The 25,291-nt window shown below is 40.8% G+C and overlaps 1 protein-coding gene across 3 annotated transcripts in view; it reads right to left on the minus strand.

The window, feature by feature from the left end:
* The window catches only part of LOC149190674 (S-adenosyl-L-methionine-dependent methyltransferases superfamily protein), a 232,153-nt gene that overhangs the window by 48,450 nt on the left and 158,412 nt on the right, over window positions 1–25,291 (minus strand). For all 3 annotated transcript variants that reach the window (XM_089412235.1, XM_089412234.1, XM_089412236.1), the window contains one exon: window positions 14,030–14,095. In XM_089412235.1, the coding sequence (XP_089268361.1) occupies window positions 14,030–14,095 (66 nt within the window). The remainder of the gene's footprint in view (window positions 1–14,029; window positions 14,096–25,291) is intronic.

Here is a 25,291-nt window from a genome sequence, read left to right on the forward strand (position 1 = left end):
ACACACATTCCAAGCCAAGGCAACACAGTTGTTTCGATTAGGGTTGAGGGGTATATAGAGATGCACAAGCAATATAGTCGTCAGAGTCTTAGTTTCATCTCTGGCGTTGCTCCACTGCAAGCAGGGTTGGACATACCCCAATGGACTCACATAGGAACACAAGCATGGCTTCGCTGCCAGCGAGCCCAGTCAATACCTGGTGAAGTTACTTGCATCACCTCCCTGCGCAAGAAGCCTTTCTCTTCTTTCGCCTTATTAATTTTTCATTTTGAATTTTGACTTTTCATTTTCATTTTCACTGTGCATAGCATTTATTCATTTCAGAGGAAGAGGAGGGATCCCGACTTGTTGAGAGTAGAGGAGGTTGTTCCAGCAGAGAAGTAGTTTATTATATCTCTGATGTGCCTATTAAGGTTTTCCCCCTCACCTTACTCTACTTGACTGAGCTGACAAGGGTTAACCCAAAAACAACTGACCAGAAAAGGTGACACTAGTTAGCGCACAAGCGTTGTGTTTTCACCAAGGTTCACTTCAAACAGTACGTATTTTCCTTCGACATATCATGGACTAAGAGTAACAAGCTCATCATACAGAGGCAAGATGACAGATAACCAAGTAGTGATAGTTATACAAGCCCTCTTGTACTTTACCCAGCTCACTTCAAGAGTCATACATGGTTTCATGCAAGACTAACCTACGGACGAAACAAACAAACTAACAAACATCAAAGCAAAGCAAAAGCGGAAACGAAAGTGAAAGCAAAGCAAAAGCGGAAACGAAAGTGAAAGCAAAGCAAGTAAACAAGCAAGAAAAGAAACAAGCAAACAAAGCATATAAGCATGCAAGCAAACAACTGAAAGCAAACACTACTACTCCTACACTAATGGTACATGGGCCTGATCACGTGAAGTGATACTTTCAATGCAGCACGGCACATTGCTAGAACCATGTTGGTGAAGGCTTAGTCCGCGAGCAACCTAGTGGTGCGAACTAGCAAGCAAGAAAGATATAACAATGAAGACAACCACACTTCCTGTTTCAAAGTGCCCACATGACATAAGTGAGTGCAAGTGCATGACGGACAGTCCGCGGACTTCTCATGGTGTTGTGTGACACTATGTACAACTTTGAAGCATAAGCACACTCTTGACTGTGACATGCACGCAATGGGATCATGTAGTTCGAGTGGAGGAAGTAAAATCTGAGTGTTAGATTGATCTTGAGTGCATACAGATGAGAGATCAGGAGCCTTGAGTGTTTGAACAATTCCCTGATCGGAAGCGAAACCAACCTCAGGACAGCGAGGGCCTGACATAACCATCAGCTCGGGTTGAAATGCCTCTGCGGTCTATGGGGTTTCGACTTCGTTGATAGATGGATCTTCGTAGACCAATGGCTTAGACGGATTAATAATGAGTGAATCAACATCGTGATCGGATGATGACGTGAAGACATCACGACAACCAAGATCAGAAAATTCAGGATGTTGGTCGGCATCCTCATGGTTTGATAAATCACACAGAGGGGTAGATGAGGAGGAAGAATGTTCACCCTCTGCATTTCCAGAAAAAGCAGATGAAAGATCAAGTGGATTTCCAATGAATGATTGATCCTCTCCGTTGTTGGATGATGGGATAACATACAGTGTGTCCTACGAAAGATCAAAAATGGGTGCATCTGTGGATGAAGACACACATGCGAAATCATGGATGGCAAGTTCACCAACGATATTAGGAAAGAACGGAGGGGACTCGGACGGAAGGGAGTCATCCTTCGCCGAGTGTTGATGCTCAAGCTCCCACTCATACTCTTCATGAATGACAGCGCATGTTGGTTGTGCAACACCAACTCCGTCAGTGGGTTATTCCTTGTTCACAAGTGAAGAGTGCGAAATGGACGAACATAAGACAGCATCATCCGGAGGAACACCCGGGTGCGAAGACGGAGGTCGTAGAAAAGAATGCATATGAGGACTTGAAGGACTCACAACCAAATCTGCATGAAAATTGAGTGAAGTGATGTTGGGAGGGTGTGAAGGATGAACAAGTATGTAAGCATGATCCTCAATGTCACTGGGCAATGATGGAGCTGTTGAATAAGAGGAAGGGGGGCTGTCAGTTGAGACAGTGCCTGCTTCCACATGAGATTGCGCAGCTCCATCAACGAAGAATGTTGAGCAAGGCTTGATCTCAAACTTTCTCTTGGGACGGGCAGATTTCTTAAGGCAGTATACTTGAACCGGTCCCAAAGATAAGCAAATTTCATCTTGCTCCTCGGAGCTTGAAACTGCAAGTCACGGAAGCATTGCCAAAAATCAATAACAAATTCCTGCGGAGCCCTCTGTTGTTGTAACAGTTTCCGGTCAAGATGGTTTGGATCAAAATGATAGAACATGTCTTCAATAAGATCACAGAAGTGCTCAAATGAGTGCACGGTGTCAGCCAGTAGGCTGAGCACCCAGTAGGCAAACCCGCCTGAAACTCCTCTTCCTCATAAATCATGAAAAGAAAGTTATGTAAGTGCTCAGGCCAGGCTACTTCGCCTTCACCATCATACTTGTGAGTGGACAAGAGATCGAAAAGCTTCCCCGAGATGGAGACATCTTCACGATTCGAAAAACACCTCGGGGAAAGAAGAATGCAAGACTCCATGAAAGATATGCAAAGGTTCAAAACTGGATGAGAAGACACGGCTTGTCATCAGGCCCTCCTTCTAGCACCAGAAATGTTGACGGTGTTGGACCCGCCAACATATCAAGGGGATCTTCCCGGTAAGAAGTCCCAATTAGACATCAGACCGTTTGGGGTAGGAGTCCCAGCAGTGGGTCGTAAGGTAATGCCTTAACCGCGATGTTGCACAGAGGCAAGTAAGATAACTCTATTAGTAGCAAGGGTGTGACTGATGCAATGAGTCAAGGAAGGTGTATGAGAGGTTCTAACACTTCGAAGGGAGAAGAAGGTGAAGGTGAGTTCCAGGTTGAAAGGGATCAGTCCCAACTCGGCTAGGAACACACAACACAAAAGGACATGCACAGCTTCCGACGGAGCAGTCCACTCGGATGCGGCAGTCACATCATACAAGGTAAGATAACACGTACAGCACTCACGGATCAGTCCGAGACAAGTGCGACGGTTGTTACAACAAGGTTCATGTGAAAGGTTTGTCTGATGTCCGACAGAGTAGTCGACACAGACGGTGACAACATTAACAACATATACAACACATTAACAACAAGATTCATATAATTGCATGTGAATCAGTTCATACACAAGTACGTAAGTTAAACAACATATATCATTAAGGCAACCAGAGCAGTCCAACTACAATAAGAGCATATGCATGAAAATGTGTTGGCGTTTATTATATAAAGAAGTGTAAATCTCAATCATACAATGCATCCATGTAAACCTGCTAGCCCCAACAGTGGAACGTTACAGCCACATCCGCTTGTTCCTCCAAAGAGATGTACTAGCTCCGTGCAGTGGAGAAGCCAAGGCGCATTACAATACTGTCCAAGCCTTCTTCAAGATAGTCTTAGTAGAAGCTTGGCTGACCAAAAGTCCTTCCAATGAGTTATGAGGGACTATTTATAGCAAAGGGTGGGGTGACCCTTGACATTCCCCTTTGTGACAGTTCAACTACCCTCATGACTCTTCACCTACTCTATGACTGTTACATCCAACCATTGACACTTGACTTACACTTGACATGACTCAACATTACAATGCACACGTACTCATGTGAGACAATATCACTTGAGCAAGCCTTGCAAGACATCACTAACACTTGGTCCGTTGTGATGAGACCAACTCTTTGGCATGCTTGTGATGGTGAAGGTGGTGAGCTGATACCAAGCTTGGTCGTCCATGATGGTGTGCATGCACCTCATGGTGACATCTTGCTGAAGCGAACTCTTGCCTCCATTGCAACTGGTGCATTGGTTCGGACCCTTCATCCAACTCGTCTGCTAGCATGCGCATGGTCTTCTTGGGTACGGTTGAACCGGCAACACACTATTACATAGTGTCTGTGCTAATCTTCAAATGTGTGTTGGTGGTCATGCGCACCAACTTGTCGAAGTACATGTTCAGCCCCAGTTGGACTTGCTTCTTATCTTCGCCTTGTTGAGTGTGTTGAATGGGTTGGATTGTATGCGTGCGCTCAACAACATGCATGTTGTTGAATCCCTTGCATGCGATCAACAACACTGCTCACCATGTCTGCTATGTGTCAGCTCTTGAGATGGATCCTTAACTTGTACGGGCGCAAATTCATCCGTGAGTGCAGGTTGCGCCCACAGTTGTTCCTGTTCCTGTTCCTGTTGTAACTCATTTGTCTGTTTGTGCAACTTCATGTTCTTCCTGAGATACTGCTTCAACACATGCAAATCCTTCTTTGTTCCATTTTTTGCCTTCGTGCGATCTTCATGCCGCGTCGTCACTTCATAGTCGAAGTCTCCAAAGTTGCTTTCATCATCAATGGACCTGCTTGAGCTTGCTACCTTGTTTCGCCTTCGTGTTGTCAACAACCCTCCTCTTGCATTCGTTGCATTTGGTATGCTTTCTTCAGTTGTTGTTCATGATGTTGCTCGCTGTGATGCAGTTGTTGTCATATCTTGATGTCCTTGTCTACGAACAACTTGATGTCTTCGTGGGTAGGCCAGCCCATGGACACTTGATCAACTGCATCCCCAAGCGTGCTCTAAACAGTGTCTTCGTCTCTGCTCTCCTGGAAACCATTGTACCCGTACTACTGGGAGGCAGATGAACACCTGGGATACCTGGAGACATGGCAACACTCATGACAAGCTATCTGTCAATCGAAAACCAAAATGAACATGAGAACTCACTTGCAACATACCTGGGTGCATGATCATGAAGGTTGCACAATTTCGGCCGGGAGGTCGGGAGACCGACTGCCAAGACTGCACAAGGCACAGTCTGGATTGATGGGAGACTGGCTGACTGCTGGAACTGCGCAATGCACAGTCCAGTCTGGCTGCTTAATGCTGGGATTGCTAAAATGCGCAATTCCAGCTAGGAAGGACCACTGGCCTAGGGACAGATTTGTGCAATTTCTTGGGCCAAGCAGCCACTGTCCTCCAAAAATGCCCAAAACAGTCCTAGAGGCCAGTGTTGGGCAGGAATTGCAAATCTGGAGGAGGAAGGTGAGCCTTCCTTCCCTAGATTGCACAATGCAACCTTGGTGAAGGCAGAGTCCGGGCCAAGGTTGGCTCGACTCGCCGACAGGGAACTGAAAACAAGTAAGACAATAAACGCATGGCGACACTAAGTGATAGCAGAAGTGATTGACAGTGCTTGCAAAACTTGAATGAAAGATTCAGCAAATAGATCAACATGCATGTGGGTGAGGCAGTTCGCCGATTGGGTGAACGTCTGTGCAAAACAGTTTCATGCATGCGACAGCAATGAGATAGCAATGAAAACTGAAACAGAGCTAGGACAAGCTAGTATATATGTAAACGACAGCAAGTGTTCAAAGAAATCAAGCAAATAGTACTCCCACAAGCAAAAACACAAAAAGCGACAGAAATGCAGCACAAGGCATGGGAAGCGGGCTTACCCCAAAACAGCTAAGCTGAATGTGTTGACTGCTCCTAGATGTGATGTGGGATGTTAGAGCTGCAAGGTTGATGTGAGGAAGGAGCTCTGCAGCGTCTAGTTGATGAGTTTTGATAACATCGAGGTTGTGACACGCATGCCACGAATCTAGGGGAAGTGACACTTGGTGAGAGGTTTTGAAACTGCTCCTTGCATGTAACTTCCAACTGCTAAACATAGATCCCTGAAACAAGGGATGCCTTTGCATGCTGCCTTGGGAAAAGCAGCCCATTCATGCAAGTCTGTTTTGCTCAGTCCCAAAGGGAACCGATCAACTCAGCTGCACATGTAAGGGACTACTCAACTGCTAGAGAAAAATGTGCATTTTTGGCTAGGAGTTGGGCTGGTTGCCCAGGAGATTTGCGCAATTTCTGGGCAAAGCAACTGACTGCTGCCTAGATTTGCGCAAATCCTGGGCTGGACAGCCTGCTGCTGGGAAAATTTGCGCAAATCCTGTAGGGAGGGTTGGCTGGCAAGATTATGCAATCTTGGAGCCCAACAGGCTATCACAGAGGATTGCACAATTTTTGGAGGGAAGGCTGGTTTCCCTCCAGAAATGCGCAATTTTCAAGGGGAAGGTTCTCAGCCTGCTGCTGGACCAAGTCCGGGTGAGCAGCCTATGAGGGGAATAGATCAACTATAATCGACAGGCTGCCTTTGTGCAAGGAAAACATTGAAGCTTAAGTACTTGACGAAGCAAGACAAAGTGTTGTGTAAGGTTGGTAGGGAGGCTCCAAAACAGGCTAAGGCAAAATTTTGGAGGGTAGTTGTAGCCGCTACAACAAGGTGTAAATGATCAATGACATGATGTGGGGTTCACTTCATGGAGGATGTGTTAAATTTTGAACCCAACACCGGACAATTTATTAACTTAGTAGATTATCTCAGATCTACTAAATAAAATAACAAATAAGTTTTGAACGTAAATAAAAATATTCTAACCTAATAATGATCAAAACCTACTTGGGCTCCCTTATTGGGAAAACGACCCAAATTGAAGAAAATATCAGTGTTCCACGAGGACGCGTCCCCCAGGGTTGGGTGCGTGCACCCCTCACACCCCACGCACATGGGATGGGGGGACGTCTGGGGAAACGTTTCCCCACGTCCCCCTTTTGGGGAGACATGGGGAGACACAAGGGGGGACGTTTCACTGATGTGGGGAACGCGACTCCCCAAAAGGGAGATGCGTGGGCATCCCCCCTCAAAATGGGCTATGCGCCCCCCCCCCCCGAAATTTGCTTGTAAACAATGATTTATGACAAGTAAAACCTAGTACTTGATCATATTACCCTACTAATGCTATGCAATTCATGGTAATGTTAAATTCTTAAAGTAAAAGTGACATTCTTCTTTATATTTCATTTTCATCCGTTTACTTAAATTTTAACATTACCATGAAATGACTCAGGATGTTTGAGAGTGGTTCCGACCTCATTAGATTTCATATGGAGAAAGTAGAATTTTAGATCTCGCTCAAAATCCAGCAGACTTAACCATTCTTCAGGAATTCAGGATTCGATGGATTGCATTGTTTCCATTGCATTTTGTCATGTACAAGGGTATGGAATTAGTATTTAATCAAGATAACCAAGCCCTTTGTGTACTTTAGAGTGACTTTTAGACTCATCACTCCACTATTTTTGAGTTTAGTTATATCAATCTACTATTCCAGTCTTTAGATTTCAGTGTCTATTATAGTCTATTTTTCTTAGTACTAATTAGATTCTAGAATGATGAATGATGAATTTTAATTTTAAATCAATTTAAAATCTAGAATGATGAATGATGAATTTAATTTTTAAATCAATGTAAATTCTAGAATGGTGAATAATGAATGATGAATATGTATCAGAGTTTTTCATTATTGAATCTCGTGGTCTATGGATGAATCATACATGTATTAGTAAGGATGATGAGTATGGATCAATGTATTTCATTACTTAATTCAATTATGTATGTATCATTGTATTTATGCTTTCATTATTGAATATGAATTTGAAATATATATATATATATATATATATATATATATATACCCCGACGCCCCCCTGCCCCCCCTAAATTTCCCTAAAATTTGAGGGTACTCCCACATGTCCCCCTTGTGCGTCTCCCTGCACCCGTGACTCCCCAGCCCGGAGTCTTGGTGGCACATTGGAAAATATATACAACAGATCTGGATCTGATCAAATTGATCAAGCCCTACTTTTGGCTGATCTGGATCTCCTTGTTGCACCCTAGCACAATCCTATGACCTGGCACCACTTGGATGGAAGTACTTCTCCACCCAACCACTAAGATGTCCTTCTCTCAATGTCATGTGCTCACTCTGTTGACTTTTCTACAAGATGTACAATAGAATACAATTTTCTGCCAGATATCATGCGAAGTCAAGGGGCAGTTGTATGATGATGCCACCTTGGAGGACCAAACTCCAGCATAGCATGAGGCTGAGTTGACCGCTTGGAGGTCAACGAGTTTCCACGTCAACAGAGTATGGTTAAGTTGACTCCGTTTTTTGTGGAGTGTGTCTCCACACTTAACTCCACTCATCTCCACTTGATTGGTTGCCAATTAACAAGTGAGTTTGTTTGCAGACTAAGCCAGCTCCACGCACAATCCACTCCTGCAGTAAGCATCTCCTTTTACATTCCTCACACATGGCCCGATATGATGGGGATTGACTCGATTTAGAAGAGCAGTGACTTGCAGATCTGATTCCCCTTCACTCCACTTCATTCACACTTGTACTCAGCTTACCATATGCTACAGCAGTGATCAGATCAGCGCAGGCCAACATGGAGACTTGACATCAGTTCGATGGGCCACTTGGAGAAATCAGCCTGCATTGGGATGATCACCTTCTTCCACTTGGAATTTGGCCTGTCATTGGGATTAACTCCTCTTTTTTGTATAAATAAGCCCATTGGGCTGATTCTCAAGCATGGTTGGAAACTCTGCCTTGGCTCTATTATGCTCAAATATTTCCTCATATATTATTAATAGAAATACAAAGACTTTGCAGGTCAAGAAGGTCCTCTTGTCTTGCTTGTGATTGAGGTAACATGGTGTCTTTGTTATAATTCATTCGGTTATATCTTGTATGCTTAGAATCCTTGAGAGACAGTGTTGTCTGTGAAGATTGAATCGTAAGTAGTTGTTATTCATTAGGTAGTTTTTGCATTTGATTTAACCCTTGTGTGTACTTGTTAATAGCACACCTTGTTTATTTCTCTCGCTGAATTTCCATCTATTGGTTAACAAGCTTGTGGAGAAATTCTCGTGATTCAAGTTGCAGGTTACCTTCAAGACATAGGCGGACTAGTGTTATTCCTTCGAATACCTCCAAGGGCCTGCCATACATTGATTTTGGAAGAGAATTTTGAGAGGGCATCAAGGCCCCAAGATTGGTTTCTCTCTGTCTAACAAATTTCAAAAAAATAGTTGGTTACTCAATTGTGTTTACCTTGAAAATCTGAGTGTTAGGCTCCAATATTAGACCATTGTCCCCGCTGAAATTTGATTACAAGTTGAATTTCTAATCTTGATAATTACTTGTGAAGGTGTTATTGTGTTGTTGTTCTTTTAGCCCTTTTTTATTCTTCATCAAGCAATTATACTTTAACAATTCAACCATTCAAGTACAAGATAAATAAAAATCATAGTGCACAAGAGACAAGAGGTACGAAAAATTAGGCCAGCGACCAGGGAAAAACCAACAAGGGGAAAACCCATGAATCCTTTCTTATAGAATCAATTCAACAAGAGATATCAAAGTCATAGACAAACTGACTAGTATAGAAGCAAGATGACTATTCACCAAGAACCAAGTCAACCGTCCAGCATACAAAGACAATGTGCCTGCAAATCTATCCACAAAACAGGTCTGATGTAATCTATCACAGGTCTCCAAGAGGGCCGAATTTCGGCCTCTATCTCAACCACGGAACTCAGGTATCATTACAAAATTATGTGCCTCAAACTTCACATGCTCTACTGAAAATGTGCCACAGAAAGACTTTGCATGCCTCAGAAGATGTCTCATATATTTGAACAGATTTTGGCCTCCTTGTTTACTAGAGTGAGGGCTAGAAGAGATGAATATTAGTTTCTAATTTCGCCGTCCAAGAATACTTCTTCTTCATTTCAAATCAGATGTGTGTGTGAGATGATCAACAAATGAGGGATGTGAATGGACTATATATATAGCTGTCTCCACCAGCGAATGGGTGCAACATGTAGCTGAGCCGACTTCAGGGGTACGAGGACTGACTTGGCATCTTGGTGAGACCAATGACACTATACATATTTCAAATTTATTTCTTTTGCAAGGGCCATGAAGAAGATGCCCTTTTAAATTTTCTTTTGACCAATACAAAGCATGAAGAATATGCATGACAATAAAAATATTAATAATTTTATTTTTTCAAAATACATCAATAACTTGTTATTATGAAGACTGACCATAGCTACATACTTCAATAGTCCCAACAGTGGTCCTTCTTGCTCCAAGAAAAACCAAGCTTGCTTGGTTTCCTTGAGCAAATTGGAATAAATGTTCATTGATCTAATTCTTCCATCTATATGCTAATTGCTCCTAATTTAGGCTAGTCTTTTTTTATGTTTCCATTATAGCTTTTTGTTTACTTACTGTTAACACACTCTTTCGTTGTCTTTCAGTAGAGATTCGAGACAGCAAGAACACTTGTTGAAGGCAAATCACTGAGGCAGCTTGTTGATATTTTGTTGGTTGTCTTTTTTGCAGACATTGTGGGCAGCAAAAGACACTTCTTGGACAGTCTTTGGGATTGCCTTGAAGATAGACTCTCACTACCTTTTAGGCAGAGTTTTCTGAAAGAAGGCAGCACTTGAACCTGATTTTTTTCGTGCATCTAAACGAGAAGTCTAAAAGGCCACCATACCCCCATTATTGGAACATTTTTCCTTTGAAATTTCCTTATTCATTGTGAATCCTTCCAGGAAAACTTTCCCTTTGTAACATCCTTGTAATAGCTCTCGCTTGGTTAAAAGGAAGCCTTGATTTTAGATTATAATCATTCGCTCAATCTCCATTGTAATTTTGGAGTAACATTTGAATAACTTGTAAAAAAATTAGAAAGAGTACCATTTCCCTTTGAGGAAATTGCTTGTAAACTCTTTCTAAATACCCTCTTCATCCCTCATCTTATAAGAGTGATCCAATTTTAATAAAAAAAATCATTTTCTTCTCGGGAGATAGGGGATCATCTCTTAGGCATCCCAACCCTTTCCCTTTGGGGAAGGTGTCTTCGTGCATTGCTTGAGTGTCTCCTTTATTGCCTTGATTTACTTAAGTAGGTTAGAGTGATAATCATTTTCTTTAACTTGCTTTTCATGCATTTAATCTCTCTACTTGACATGCAATTTATCTTAATGTGTTAAATGAGCTCATTGGTTAACTTAGCTCACTAATTCAGTTGTTCCTTCATCTCTTTATTGTAATTGTCTTTCTCTTGCAATTTGTAGATTAACCTTCTCTTACAATACTATTGCAATCTCATTGATTTAGTTGTTCTAAATTCATTAAGGTGCTTTACTTTCAAGTATCATCTACTTTGCAAAGCAATATGTTAATAACAATTTGACAATTGTGGCACTAACAAATCTACCTCCAACTTAAGTTGGTTGAAGTAGATATTAGGGACCCTCCATCCCCTATTGCATCCACTCTGAGATTTGGGCCCAAGCGAGGGTGAGGTCAGGGGAAGCAGAGTTATTTTGGAACCTGCTTCAAAACTTAAGACTAACTTAAAATTTACCAAGATAATTTCATCACACTACTTAAGCATCTTCCAAGTTAGTACTTGCTAAAGTTATCATTTGCTACTTTACTTTGGAAGCATCTATCTCTTGTGGCACTTTTATTTCAAGTTCTTTTCTTCCAAGCTTTCTTTTGCAGAAGTGTATCATTATTTGGAATACTTTAGCAAGTATTTACATCAGGGCATTGGTTTTATCTCGCCATATTTATTTTGTGGATGTATGTGCTCACTCAACTTTTAAGTGTAATTGGATGAAGTGTGACCTGATCATCTTGTATTAACTCTTAGAAAACTGACTTTCTAGCTGAACCTTAGACATCTTTTAGGGTCCACCCCCTTTGGCTTCGCTAGGAGTAAGCCTAAACGGAGGAGTCAAGAATTGAATGACAGCCTCAACTCGAGACTTGCCCCCAAGGCCAGACCAAGTGGAGTTAAATATTTTCTCCACGATAATCCCGAGTGTGGATTAAGGCGGCAACATGTGTGTTGATAGGGCATTCAAGGAGAAAATGGAAAATCTCCAAACTAAAGGTCATTATTGTAGCCCATCACGCCCACTATTCCAAGACCACTAGGAAAGTATAGAAGAATCTATAAAATACGATTAGGATGAAAACGAGGCAAACAACACGCCATAAGGTGGATGAAGAAATCCAAATAATCATTCCAACCTAAGACATTCTTATGGAAGAGACTTCAAATATCCCAAGATCTTAAACTTGTATTTGCATGTCAAAGAACTAATTGTGTTAAATTTGGCAACTAGGCCCAAATTCCACCTTGGGACAGCTCATTTGATGGAGATGATGATTGCATTAAATTCCTCTTTTCGAGAGGACCAAAATCAATATAAAGATTGTCTCATTTGGACAAGCGGAAGTGTGATTTTGAATTTTTGTTTTCTCACATGCAAATTATTAAAGTCGGCCTCACCTATATGTCAGCTCATCAAGCCCAATAGTCACGTCTCTTGACCCCAACGAATAGTATATATAGAGGTGCTCCCACACATCATAACACTCACATCTCTCTCTGAAATGGTCGCAGAAAGAAAGTTAGCTCCAGCGAAGAAGGAGGGGACTGTTTGACATTTTGTTTGGGCTGCATAATGAGCTGGGTTCCTCAGGCTGGAGGCCGAGTCTGCTAAAGGAATGTTTGGGCTTAAGTTGAGTACTGTTCTGGGCTCCTTTATCTCCTGTCACAGACCGAGCCATCCTAGAGGATTACCACAGGCATTACGAGGGTTTTGTGGTGTGAAAACCCTCTCCTTGGTAGGCCGCATTCTCAAGGAGCCTACTTCATGCTAGCCGCAGGCTTCTCAAAGGGACGAAAGGATGATCATAAACCCAGGACCGCACCTACAGCAAGAAGAAGCGAAGTATTTTGAGATTATTCTCATGTGTTCACTGTTGTGAGTTAGGGCTGATATGTGCCCTAACCAGAACTGTAATAATGCCTTGATTCCAATTGTTTTGGGTGTTTCATTTTTAGCTCAGAAGGCCGCATTTATTGATCAAAGTTAGAATTTGGACAGTGGTATTGGCAAGTCAATCTTGACTCTTTATTGTATTCTCTCTCTCTCTCTCTGATGAACATTTGATTATAATAATAAGAAGAATTGATCAAGGGTTTTCCCCATCATGGGGTTTTTCCCTGGCATGAGCCATATTCATGTGTCCTCTTGTCTTAGGCTTATCCTCTGCATTATTTACTTATGTTCTTTCCTCAGTTATTGTCAGCATAGTTGATGTGATTGCTACTAAAAGAAATGGATTGATAATTGGGCTATATAAAAATAGAAGTAACTGTCCTATGCAAAGAACATGTTAATCAAAATTTAACAAATTGCCTATATCATCAACAATAGGAAGAACAGGGATAATGCCATCTAACAAAATCTTGATTAACTTCACAATAAAGACAATACTCTTATCACTGCCATCTCGGGATCTGAGACTAAATATTGAGAAGAAGATGAGGAGGTTGAAGCAAATGACAAAGAGGAAGATGCCTACACAGCAAAAAAGATAGGCGACCTGGAGACTCCAATGACTTGGATACAAACTCCCATAAATACATATATTTGGCTTTTATATTGAGAGATGGGTTTGTCTTCAAACAACCAGACCCTCAATCAATGTGTAATTTTCTTGTATATATTAATAGAATCTCAGCTAACTTACAAAAAAATACTCTGTGCGCAGGTAAAATGGAAAACATTAGCATATTGGACCCTTGAAATCCTCAAATTAAACAAGATTTCGTACTAAAGTATTCCTTCCACTAAAATTCCAAGTAAACAAAAACATAACTATTCCCTTTATAATTCTTGATTGACAATTCTCAAAACATTTATGTTCAAAGAGCCAAACCTTAATTTCCTTCAAAAAAAAAGCTTCGTTCATTGGTGTACACAAAATTTAGTAGAATTCAATCAGCATTGATCCATAGAAATAAAAACCAAACATTACAACAAAATTAATATCTCAAGAAAATCATTACACCTATCAAAACAGAATCACTACGAGACATCATATCTCAAGCAACCAACAAGTAGACTGTTAAAAAGAGAAACAGGAAGTAGAAGGATGTAGTGTAAAGATATACCAGAAACTTAGCAAACACCATCGATGCATCCCAAACTGTTGTTCCCAAATGTTTAGAGTTTGGATCCTACCACATCAATCACAAAAGCAATATTAATTGATAAAAAACTTTAGATAGAAGAACTTTAACATCATAGAAAACAAGCCTTACAACAAACTTCAGATAAGTTTTAAAAATGGGTTCAAAGGGACAAAAGCATATTAAAACAAAACAATCACTACTTAGATTTGAGGTCATTAAGGCAATGATCACAAAATGTTTATGGACCTGTTACATCACAAACTAGCATTTTAAAGTCCAAAAGAGCATTGCTAGCCTATGGACAACTTGAAGAGGTTATCCAATGTCACCACAACAACCTACTCCCACTATTTAGGTTGTCTATTTCCCTAAGAGAGGATTCCTAAAGCATATTATAAGGAGGCTCAAAGATTATTCAAAAGGATAGCTTTAGTAAAACAGAATTTCTGAGAAGAGATTTAATGAAAATAGTGATGGAAGGATCAAGACTCGTGTCAAATCCATTGGGTAAGTAGAGTCAAGAACCAACTACTAAGGACAACAACTAAAAGATCAAGAGTGAATGAATAAGAACAATCATTTTTGCTGTTCACCACATCCACAAAATCAATTGAGTGAATAAGAACAATCCTTTTTGCTGTTCACCACATCCACAAAATTAATTGTGATTACCCAAGTCAAAGAGTAATTCCAAACACATAGGAAAGGGTGTGTTTATTGAAGAATATGTAAATATGTATCTAGCCCAAATTAAGAAGTGTTGTAAAATGTAACTAGGTTCGGTCTTCATAATGACATTGTAATTGTGATTTTGTAGATGATGTAAAGAAAATAAAATTATTTTGTAATGCCTTGCTTAATGGGTTTCATGAGCAAGAAGTTTATTTTTAGATGGCTCCCATTGAGAGCCTTAGGATTTGTCAAAGATCAATGTCATGTATAAAGATATGTCAAATGTATTCTAGCAAATAGCCCTCCAAAGACAAGCACAGTCCTCCTCTTCCTATGTCGACCTACAAGATAAAATAATGACTCATGTCGGCTCGCTCAAGGAGACACATCTATTCGATGGTCAAGTCAGCTCATAATTATATGGATGAATTACTATATATAGGAGGCTAGGCTCCTCGCATTAGCACAGTTCAGACTTCGCATATCTCTCTGAGATTTCACAGAACAGTAAGCTCGGATGTCTGAGATTTTCGGAGGCATGTTCGTATGCATCACAGGAAGAAACTCGGATGGAGAAGGTACATAAGGTATTGCTATAGTTAGTCAATAGCAAGGGAATTTGGATCCCTCTTATGATCACAGTGGCAGAAGGGAGAATGGTCTTTGTATAGACCACAATTCGGTGTCCTTGTAGAAGTTACAATTTCGCATCATAAAGATCATTAAGAAGCTACAGCTCAATATTATGCCTGTAGTGGTTCTAGCTAGGGTACTAGACTAGACTCTATATTTAATATCGACCGAGGTGCGTAAACTTAGAGGCGTGGTCTAAGATATATAGACATAAAGAATTGCCGCCCAGGTGATTATGAGGGAAATTGCAAGGCTTCCTTACAGAAGACCGTGATATGCAACCTATCCTTCACACACCTAGATTACCCTACTGATGTATTTGACTACAATGCTGATTATGACATGCATCTATTAAATCAAACTGTGACTCTAAAGACTGTGTATGATTATGGCAATGATTCTAACCTCCTTACAGAGGTATCACTCAGAAAATCTTTGCTCAGGACACACACACAACATGCAAGATATGTACACTATTAAGCTGTATAAAAGGAACATGAATAGACTGAAAAAGGAGGCAGAGTTTATAAGCATGTATCTGTAAATCACACGAGGGCCAAATCCCTTACAAGATTCTCGTTCCAGGCCCTAATGCTGACCATTCAACATAACAAGAAACCCTTCTGATGCGCACACCATATACATATGCATGTAATGAAACTTAAATCATAAAAGAATCGAAAACTCATATGACTGCAACCCGTATGCTATGTGAATCAACAGTTATATAAATCGAAATTATAATGCAATCTGTGTGATACATAAATCGGAATCAATGCAACGCTGTGTAAGCACAGAGATTGAAACTAATACAGCGCTGTGCAAACACACATATATATATATATGAACTGAAATGAAATATAACAAAAACGAAGAGCAGTATACCAAACAAAGGACGCAGGGCCCGTCCGCGCCTAAGGGTATACCGACTACCACCGTTCAATCAATCAACCAATGCAAAGGAGTGAACACACGTTGGGACTGTAAACGATTCTCTGTGTATTAACTAAACTCTGTTCGAAGCAAATGTTTCAACTATTGATTAACCATCAAAAACATTCAACCACTGTATTTACATACGCGTACATACAGCCATGTCATAGATGCAGTGAATGTACATGCTGTTGCCGCGTTTTTACATAGCTTTTGCAAAATGTTTCCATACCATAAGTTTCAAAAAGAACAAGAAAAATCAAAATGAAAATAGAACAATGTTGTTGCTGCTTTTATGCGCCAGAGTACCCTGCTTTGACTGAGGTTGACCGCATGCTTAGGAGGCCCGATTTGGATGGAAGATAGGTGATTGTCCATCCTTGGACATTCCACTTTTCGCCCATGCTTTCCGTTCTCGCTCATCCGCTGCGCCACATGTCAAACGGTAAACTCATTACAGGTTGTGGGTACTTCCTGTAGTCAAGTCATCAAAAACCTCTAATTCTGGAACATAAAACCCCTAAATTAATTCTTATGCAATCTAATAACTATAGAACAATTAATAATCAATATTCAAGGATTTTGAGGGATAAATGATGAAAGTGTATGGATAAATGATGTGAAACTGGGAAGGAAAAAGGGTCTTAGGATGATACCAACATCTCTCCCCGACTTAAGGACTTAGCATGTCCTCATGCTACCCCAGAGGTACTCCCTTTGAACTCTGTGCCTGCATGGATCTCTGCTGCCTTGAGCAGGGTATCTACATTCTTTTTCACCTGTTGATCCTTCTGTCCTTTGAGTTCTTGTTTCAGCTTTTTATATTTCTCCTTAAGAGCCTTCTTCTGGTTGTACCACTTAGTGGCCCAGTTGGAAATCTCAGACTGCTCAGTTTCTAACTCACTGATCCTTTCCTTTAGCTTTTCATTTGTCTTCTGCATTTCTTTGCCTTGTGTTTTGAGCAGTTCATTTTCTCTTTTGATAACCTTTTCCAACATGTTAGCTTCCATGAGTTCTTCTTTCAATTCCTCAATTTGCTTTTCTAACCTCTTCTGTCTTTTGGTAGGAGGTGGTGAAGATTTCTCCTGTTGGTTATGGCTTTCCACCTCTATGTCAACTTCTGGTGCTGGTGGTGAATGACCACCACTTTCAACATCCAAATGGGCAGAGGCATGAGATTCAAGTTGGTCTTCTTGCAGCTGAGTTTTTGGTGTCCTTCTTGACCTTCGGGAGTAGGTGGTGAAGATTTTGTCTTTCTCAGCGCTCTTGTCATCCTCTTTTTGCATGTTTCTGGTCCTTATGCTGCCCTCAGGTTGAGGTGCTCTGCTGGCCTTGGACACTGGAATTTCCTCATCTATATCCTTCATAAACCCAGAATCTTCTTGCAGCTGTTCTTTTTCCTCCTCATCTCTGATCTGGTTGACAACTAGGAACTCTTTCCATGGCTTCCCTCGCTTCTGCAACTCATGTTCAATGAGGATTTTAATCAGGCCAAAATGGTATAGACTTTTGTCCTCATTCCCTTTTTGTTTCTGGATAGTTTTGGCCATCTTTGTTAAACTTTGCAGCAGAAAATATGGCACACTGATTACACATTGTTTCTTTAAATGGAGGAGTAGCTTGATGTGATAGAGATAAACAATGTTGTATCTACCTTCACATGTTATAAACTTCTGAAGAATGTAAACCATTTCATCCCAAGGATGAACTAACCAGCTCCTTGGAACTCCCTTTTTCCAATTCACTGAGGAAACTCTAGATCTGGACATGAATTGTACCCATGATTTCTCCTTGAACTGCTTGGTTTTGAAGTACTTCTCTCCTTCAGGACTTACTCCAATGGCCTGAGCTATAGTATCCTCTGAGATTCTGAAGGAGAAGTTGCCTATTAGGGCCTTTTCCCCATTAAAAGTAAAGGCAAATTGTTTTGTGACTTCTTCATTACTACCATGGAATTTCTCCAGAAAAGGTAGCCACTGTGCTTCTCTAAGAATCTCAATACAGTCTTTATGGTACTGTGAGCTATCGAATGTACTAGGTTCAACTCTATTAGTCATGGTGATGGCAGAGGGTTATGCCTTTAACCCTTCTCTGTCTACACTTTTAGAATTTAAACACAGAGATGTCAAGTCGGTTACCTGGTATATGCATCTCCCTTCAATCTTCAATTACGGTGCCTAGCTGGTCAATATGACTGCTGTGGGTGTTAGACGTGGGATGGTGATGCTTCCCTTTTCGGCGCTCACCGGTTTCACTGTGTAAACCGTCCCCAAACAGTGATACTCTCCTCTGCGCTCTTGTTCAAATTTTTACTTTGTAACCCCACTCAAATGGTAACAATCGCCTCGGCGTTCCTTGCTTCACTCCTTTACTTTGTAACTCTACCCAACTGATGACAATTTCCTCGCGTTCCTTGCTTCAAACTTTCACTTCGTAAGTTATGGGAACCGAGGATGTGAAATACCCTGTACTCGCCTTACAATGTAATCATACAATTTTAAAAACAGAGGGTTGTACGCTTGTATGCATGTTAGCATAACAACGCTGAGAGCGTACCCAAAGTGTTGAGCTATAATGCTGGGTGACAATGCTGGGTGGCGCGGTTATGATTCGACTGTATGGTGTAAAGAAAATATATATATATAGGCCGCTTCCATCTCATCCTTTGTATACTTTTACTTTTTTTTTTTTTTTTTTTTTTTTTTAAAAACAAACATACAGCTCACCACGTGCCCTCTTCAATTATGTTCAGTCATGTAGAGAATATTGGTATGCCTGGGGGTATATGACATAGTGAATGTGTTGGTGATGGGTGTAAGGGATAGGTGGATGTAGGGAATTGATGAAACTTGGTGGAATGAGGGTAGTGAGTGGATGTATGAGGGTGTCCTTGAAATTAATTACAACAGCTTATAGTCACCAAAATTACATTAAAAACTAATCTAGGAAATTAAATGCCCAAGAATAGAAATACATTACTCCTTTGTTACTCATTTGACATGCTGAGTTGCTAATCCTTGTGACTGTTCTTTTGACAGGTCCTCTGAAGGAGGTTGAATACACAGGTCCTTTGAGAAAAATTTTGAAGATGTAACAGGTCCCTTTGAAAAGTTTGAATGTACAGGTCCCTTCTTGAAGACTGTTGAAGACTGAAAGTGTAATAGGTCCCTTTGAAAACTGAAGATGTTGGTCCCTTGAGAAAACTGAAGATGTGCATGCAGCTCTTTGTATTATTACAGGTTCACTGAGCTTGCAATTTGCTGAAGTATTGATGCCAAATCCTTGTAAGAGCTTGGTTGAAGTAGCCCTTGTTATCAAGAATTTTTTTTTAACAGGTCCCAACTGAATGTTTTAAACAGGTCCCTTCTGAATATCTTAAACAGGTCCCATTGCACTGATGGTGTTGGTAGCATAGGTGTCTGATCAAAACAGGTCCCTTTGAAAATCATGACAGAACAGCTTATTTGTTAAAGTCTAGAATACTGGTAACAAGCTGCTGTTGGAAATTTACAGTGAAATATAGAAATCTGAAGAATATACAAGGGAGAGATAAAAGTAACAGAACAGATGTCTCCCTCTCCCCGACTGAAAGTTTGACTTGTCCTCAAGTCATGATGCAACTGAGAAAGGAAATAATGAACAACAGAAGTAGAATTCATACCCGCCAATAAATTGGTTTTCAGGTAGGAATTCGGGGTTAGATTGTGCCAGATACTGGTTTTCACATCTAACCCATTATTATTATTATTTATTTTTTTTTTTAGTTTTTGTTTTATTTATTTTATTTTTTATTTTTTTTTTTTTTTTTACATTTTGGAATTGAAAGAAAATGAAATTAAGGCAGTGATACTGCAGCTGAGGGCTGCAGTACCTCAACCTCTTCTTGCTGAGATAATGTATTGAGAAAGTCTTGCTTGCTGATGGGTTTGTTGTACAGCTTCAGGCGATGACCATTGACTGTGAAACAATGACCTTTGCCATCAATAGTTCGAAGTTTAACTGAACCATTGTCATAAGCCTGAACAATTTCATAAGGGCCCATCCAATGGGTGGTGAACTTAGCTTTATGATCCTTGAATTTTGAATCAAAAAGCAGAGCCCAGTCACCTTCTTTGAAGTGCTTCTTTTTAATGTGTGAATCATGCCATTGCTTCCTGTGCTTTTGCATGAGGGTGGTGGTTTGTTCTGCTTGTTGCCTCATCTCATCCAGCTGATTCAACTGCTGGATTCTCTCTTTCTGTGCTTGATCCAAATCAATTAATAAATCTGCAGCTAATTTGAAAGTGTGAATTTGGAATTCAATAGGAAGCATGATATCCTTACCGTACACCAACTGGTATGGTGTAAATCCAGTGGTATCTTTCCAAGTAATCCGGTAAGCCCAGAGTGCCTCCTTGAGCTTCTCCTCCCAGTTTTTGCGGTTCATTGCAACAGTTTTGGTAATGATCCCCTCCAGAGTCTTGTTGGTTGATTCCACCTGCCCATTGGCCTGTGGATGGTAGGGGGTACTTTTCCTATGCTTTATTTGGTACTTGTCTGTGATATCCTTCATGAGCTGGGAGGTGAATTGGGTTCCTTGATCAGTGACAATTTCTCTTGGCACTCCATACCTCACAAAGATCTCCTCAAAGAGGAAATTGACTACTGTGTGTTCGGTTGCTCTTACCAATGCTTTTGCTTCTGCCCACTTTGTGACATAATCAGTACACACTAAGATGTACTTCTTACCATTAGAGGCTGGGTTGATCGGTCCTATGAAGTCCAGAGCCCACTTATCAAATGGTTCTAAGTGAACGTGGGGCTGAAGGGGCATCTGATCCGTAGCTGTGGGTCTGCCCATCCTTTGGCAGCTGTCACAACTCTTTACATACTTCTTGGCATCCTTGAAAATGGATGGCCAATAGTATCCAAGAGTAAGAACTTTGAAGGTTGTCCGCTTCGCTGCAAAATGCCCACCACACGGTTCATCATGGCAAGATTTTAAAATGTCAATTACCTCATCATTTCGGACACATCTCCTAATTATCATATCAAAACCAGTGTAGAAGAGATCGCCATGAAGCCAAGAATATCAACACTTTGTTTGATTAGTCTTTTCCTTTCCTTTGCAGTGAAATGTGGAGGTGTTCTACCTGTAGACAAGTAATTAGCTAAATCAGCAAACCAAGGAGTTACTATGGAAATTGCGAATAAGTGCTCATCCGGAAAAGAGTCCTCAACAGGAACAATCTCACCTGGATTTTGTAGTCTAGAGAGGAAATCTGCCACCTGGTTTTCTTTACCTGGTCTATCTAGCACTGTGATGTTAAATTCCTGCAACAATAGTAACCATCTGGTAACTCTGCCACTAGTTATTGGTTTATTCATGAGATGTCGAATGGCAGAGTGATCAGTATGTACAAAGACTTCATAACCAGTTATGTAATGGCGAAATTTGTTCACAACATAAATGATGGCAAGTGTTTCCTTCTCTGTAACTGTATAGTTTAGCTCGGCAGGTGTGAGATTTTTACTAATGAAATAAATTGCATATGTACAAGATTCTTCTTTTTGGCCTAAGCATGCACCTATGGCAGTGTCAGATGCATCGGTAAAAATATGAAATGGTAAACTCCAATTAGGCCCTCTCAGGACTGGTGCAGTAGACAGTTTCTTCTTAAGTTGTTCAAATGCATGTTGGCAGTTCTCAGTCCAAGTAAAAAGTACATCTTTGGCAAGAAGTTTAAACAAAGGTAAGGCTATCTTGCTAAAATGTTCAATGAATCTGCGGTAATAGCTAGCATACCCGAGAAAACTTCTTACCTCTCTCTGGTTCTGTGGAATAGGCAAATCGGCAATAATCTGTATCTTTGCTGGGTCAACCTGGATGCCTTGAAAAGAGATATAATGGCCCAACACGATCCCTTCATTTAGCATCATGAAGCACTTTTCGTTGCTGAGGGACAGGTTAGCTTCAATACACCTTTTCAAAACTTTTTCTAGATTTTCTAATGCATGATCAAAAGAATTGCCATATACTGAAAAATCATCCATATACACTTCAACACAATCATGAATCAAATCAGCAAATATAGCTAACACAGCTCGCTGAAATGTAGCTGGAGCGTTACAAAGTCCAAATGGCAAAACATTGTAGGCATAGGTGCCCCAAGGACAGGTGAAGGTGGTTTTGTCCTGGTCTTCAGAGGCAATCCGGATCTGGTTGTAGCCACTGAAACCGTCAAGAAATGAAAAGGATGATTTGCCGGCTAGGGTGTCTAACACTTGGTCAATGAATGGCAGTGGGAAGTAGTCTTTGAGTGTGGCTTTGTTCAGCTGTCTGTAGTCAACACAGATACGCCACTTGCCATTCTTCTTAGGCACAATAACCAATGGGGATACCCACTGACTGTCAGAAATAGGATATATAAAGTTGACTCTCAAGAGTTTTTGCAACTCCTCTCTGACAATGTCTTGGAGCATGGGGTTCATTCTTCGTTGTGGTTGCCTCACCGGTTTAATGGTGCTATCTGTGTAGATGTGGTGAGTGCATGTGTCGGGGTGAATCCCATGCATGTCAGTGTAATCCCATGCAAAGGCTTTTTGGTACTTTGTCAAGAGTCTAATCAATTTTTCTTGTTGAGATGAGTCTAGGTGGTTACCTATGTTCAAAGTTTTGCCCGGACTGATCTCTATGACTTGACTCTGAGTATTGGTGATGGATTGAACAGGAAAGATGTCATGAAATGTAGATTGCAAGGAGTGGATAGTGCATGTTTCTTGAAAGTTCTGAGCGAGAAGTACATCTGCAGCATTATATTGTTCATTTCTCAAGTTTTCAGATATATCAGGCTGTGAGAGAAATAATTCTACCAAATCAGTATTATCTTCATGGAAATCATAGATCTGGTCAATGCTAAAAACAGATTGTACCTCCTCTTTGTCATTAAATTTGTCATCAAGCCACAAGTTATGTGTGACTGCAGGTGATTGTGCTGATGGGTAGAGGGTGAGTTGTTTCCTTTCGGTCCCTCTAGAGATAATCATGTTACCTGATCGGCATCCAATAAATGCATCAGCAGTCGCTAACCATGGTCTGCCTAGAATGATAGGATGTCCTCCTAGATTGGATTTGGGTTGCAGGACTAGGAAATCCACTGGATACTCCCAAGAGTCCAGTGAAACAATGATATCTTCCAAAATCCCCTCAGGAATGACTTTGGACCTATCAGCTAGCTCAAGAACAATTGTGGTATGTTGCAAATTCACAAGCTTGAGTGTTCTCATAGTTTCAAGGGTCATGACATTGATTGCAGCTCCAAGATCTATCAAAGTGTTTGGGATCCGTATGTTGTTAATGATAGTGGTCACTTTTGGAATGCCCGGATCAACATACTTCTCCATGGAGATGGTATTGGTCATAAGGCCTGCCAAATTTCCTAAAACATGAATGGTCTGCGGATCAATCCTCTTCCTAGCAGGTTTCTTGAGACACATCTCTTTGATGGCTTTGGTGTAAATAGGAATGTCCTTTATAGCTTGCAGCAAAGGGATTTTTATGTAGACATTTTTAAGTTCATCCAAAACATCAAATTGTGGCGGAGGCAATGGTGGTCTGACTTGGACCAAACGGTCCGGAAAAGGCGGTTGCAGTGACTGCATTTGTTTATCTCTGGTTTCACTGCTTGATTGTGTTTGAGTTGTTATCTCTTTTTCTTTTTCTAAGTTTTCTTCTTGCTGGTCTGTTATTGGAGAATCCTTCTGAAGCACCCTACCAGACCTCAGATTAATGTTTTGTAAAGGCAATGTGGAGTAGGAAGTTCCCTCTTCCACGTTATAAGCTGGCCTCTCTGCTCTATTGTTCGGATTTGGGACAGTTTGAGCAGGTATTTGTGTTGGTCTGGGAGGTTGTGGATTAGTTGGAAATTGAAGTTGTGGGACATTTATTTGTGGAGGAGCAGGCAGAGTTTGTTGAGAAGGCTGGGACTGATAAACAATTGGCTGATGGTGCTGCTGATATGGCTGTGAAAGTGATGGATATGGCTGCTGGTACTGCTGATATGGCTGTGAGTAAGGTGGATATGATTGAGGATACTGATGGTAAGATTGGGGATATTGTTGAGATGGTCTCCATTGATTTTGTGATTGGTTTCCATGCTGCCATGGCATAGGTATATTCCATGAGTTTTGTGCATACATCTGATCATTCATAGGAAATTGCATGCTTTGATTAGGAAACATACCTTGGGGTGTTTGCCTTGGTTGCCATGGTCGCTTTGCACCCATGTAGTACACGTTCTCCATCTCTATGCTGGCTGCCATGTTACAATTCTGCACAATTTTAACTTTGGGGCAATTAAACATATCATGATGCTCAGTACAGAAAGCACATACTTGTATATTTTCTAGAGGACAGTCTTTTAATGCATGCTTCTTGCGACACTTGGGGCAGAAAATGGCCATGATATTGTCTTCTTCCTCTTGTTTCTTTTTGGCTTTTAAGGTATCAATTTGGTTTCCTAGAGTACTTAACAAATCTGTTTTGAACTCTTCTAAGAGATTACCAATTTCAGCCCGGGTGACACTAGCAGAGGCAGTTTTTGTGACCCTAGAGGGCAAGGTTCTCTTTCCCATTTTGGCCTTACTTCTGGAATATTTTTCACACAGTCCAGCTATTTCTTCAAAGGGTAAGGCAGAGATATCACCTTTGCCCATTAGGTTGAGATCATCCATGTACTCTTCCCGGATACCTTTCAAAAATATGGTGCGGACTAGATCAAGAGGCATTGTTCGGTGTTTAGATTTTTGCAAGTTATAAACAAACCGTTCTAGATATTCTTCTAAGGTCTCATCCTCCTGCTGACTCATTCTAAAGATATCATCTTTAGAATCTTTGGATCTGCAATAAGGCTGATATTTCCTCAGGAATACCCTCCTCATGTCATCCCAATCTCCTATGGCATGTTCCCCTAGCCCCATAAACCATTTCAAGGCTGCTGCCTTTAATGTGGCTGGAAATAATCT

The sequence above is a fragment of the Pinus tabuliformis genome, chromosome 3_1 (assembly GCF_031772625.1).
Source record: "Pinus tabuliformis cultivar Carrire ecotype Pingquan chromosome 3_1, CPIR1, whole genome shotgun sequence".
Classification (NCBI taxonomy): domain Eukaryota; kingdom Viridiplantae; phylum Streptophyta; class Pinopsida; order Pinales; family Pinaceae; genus Pinus; species Pinus tabuliformis.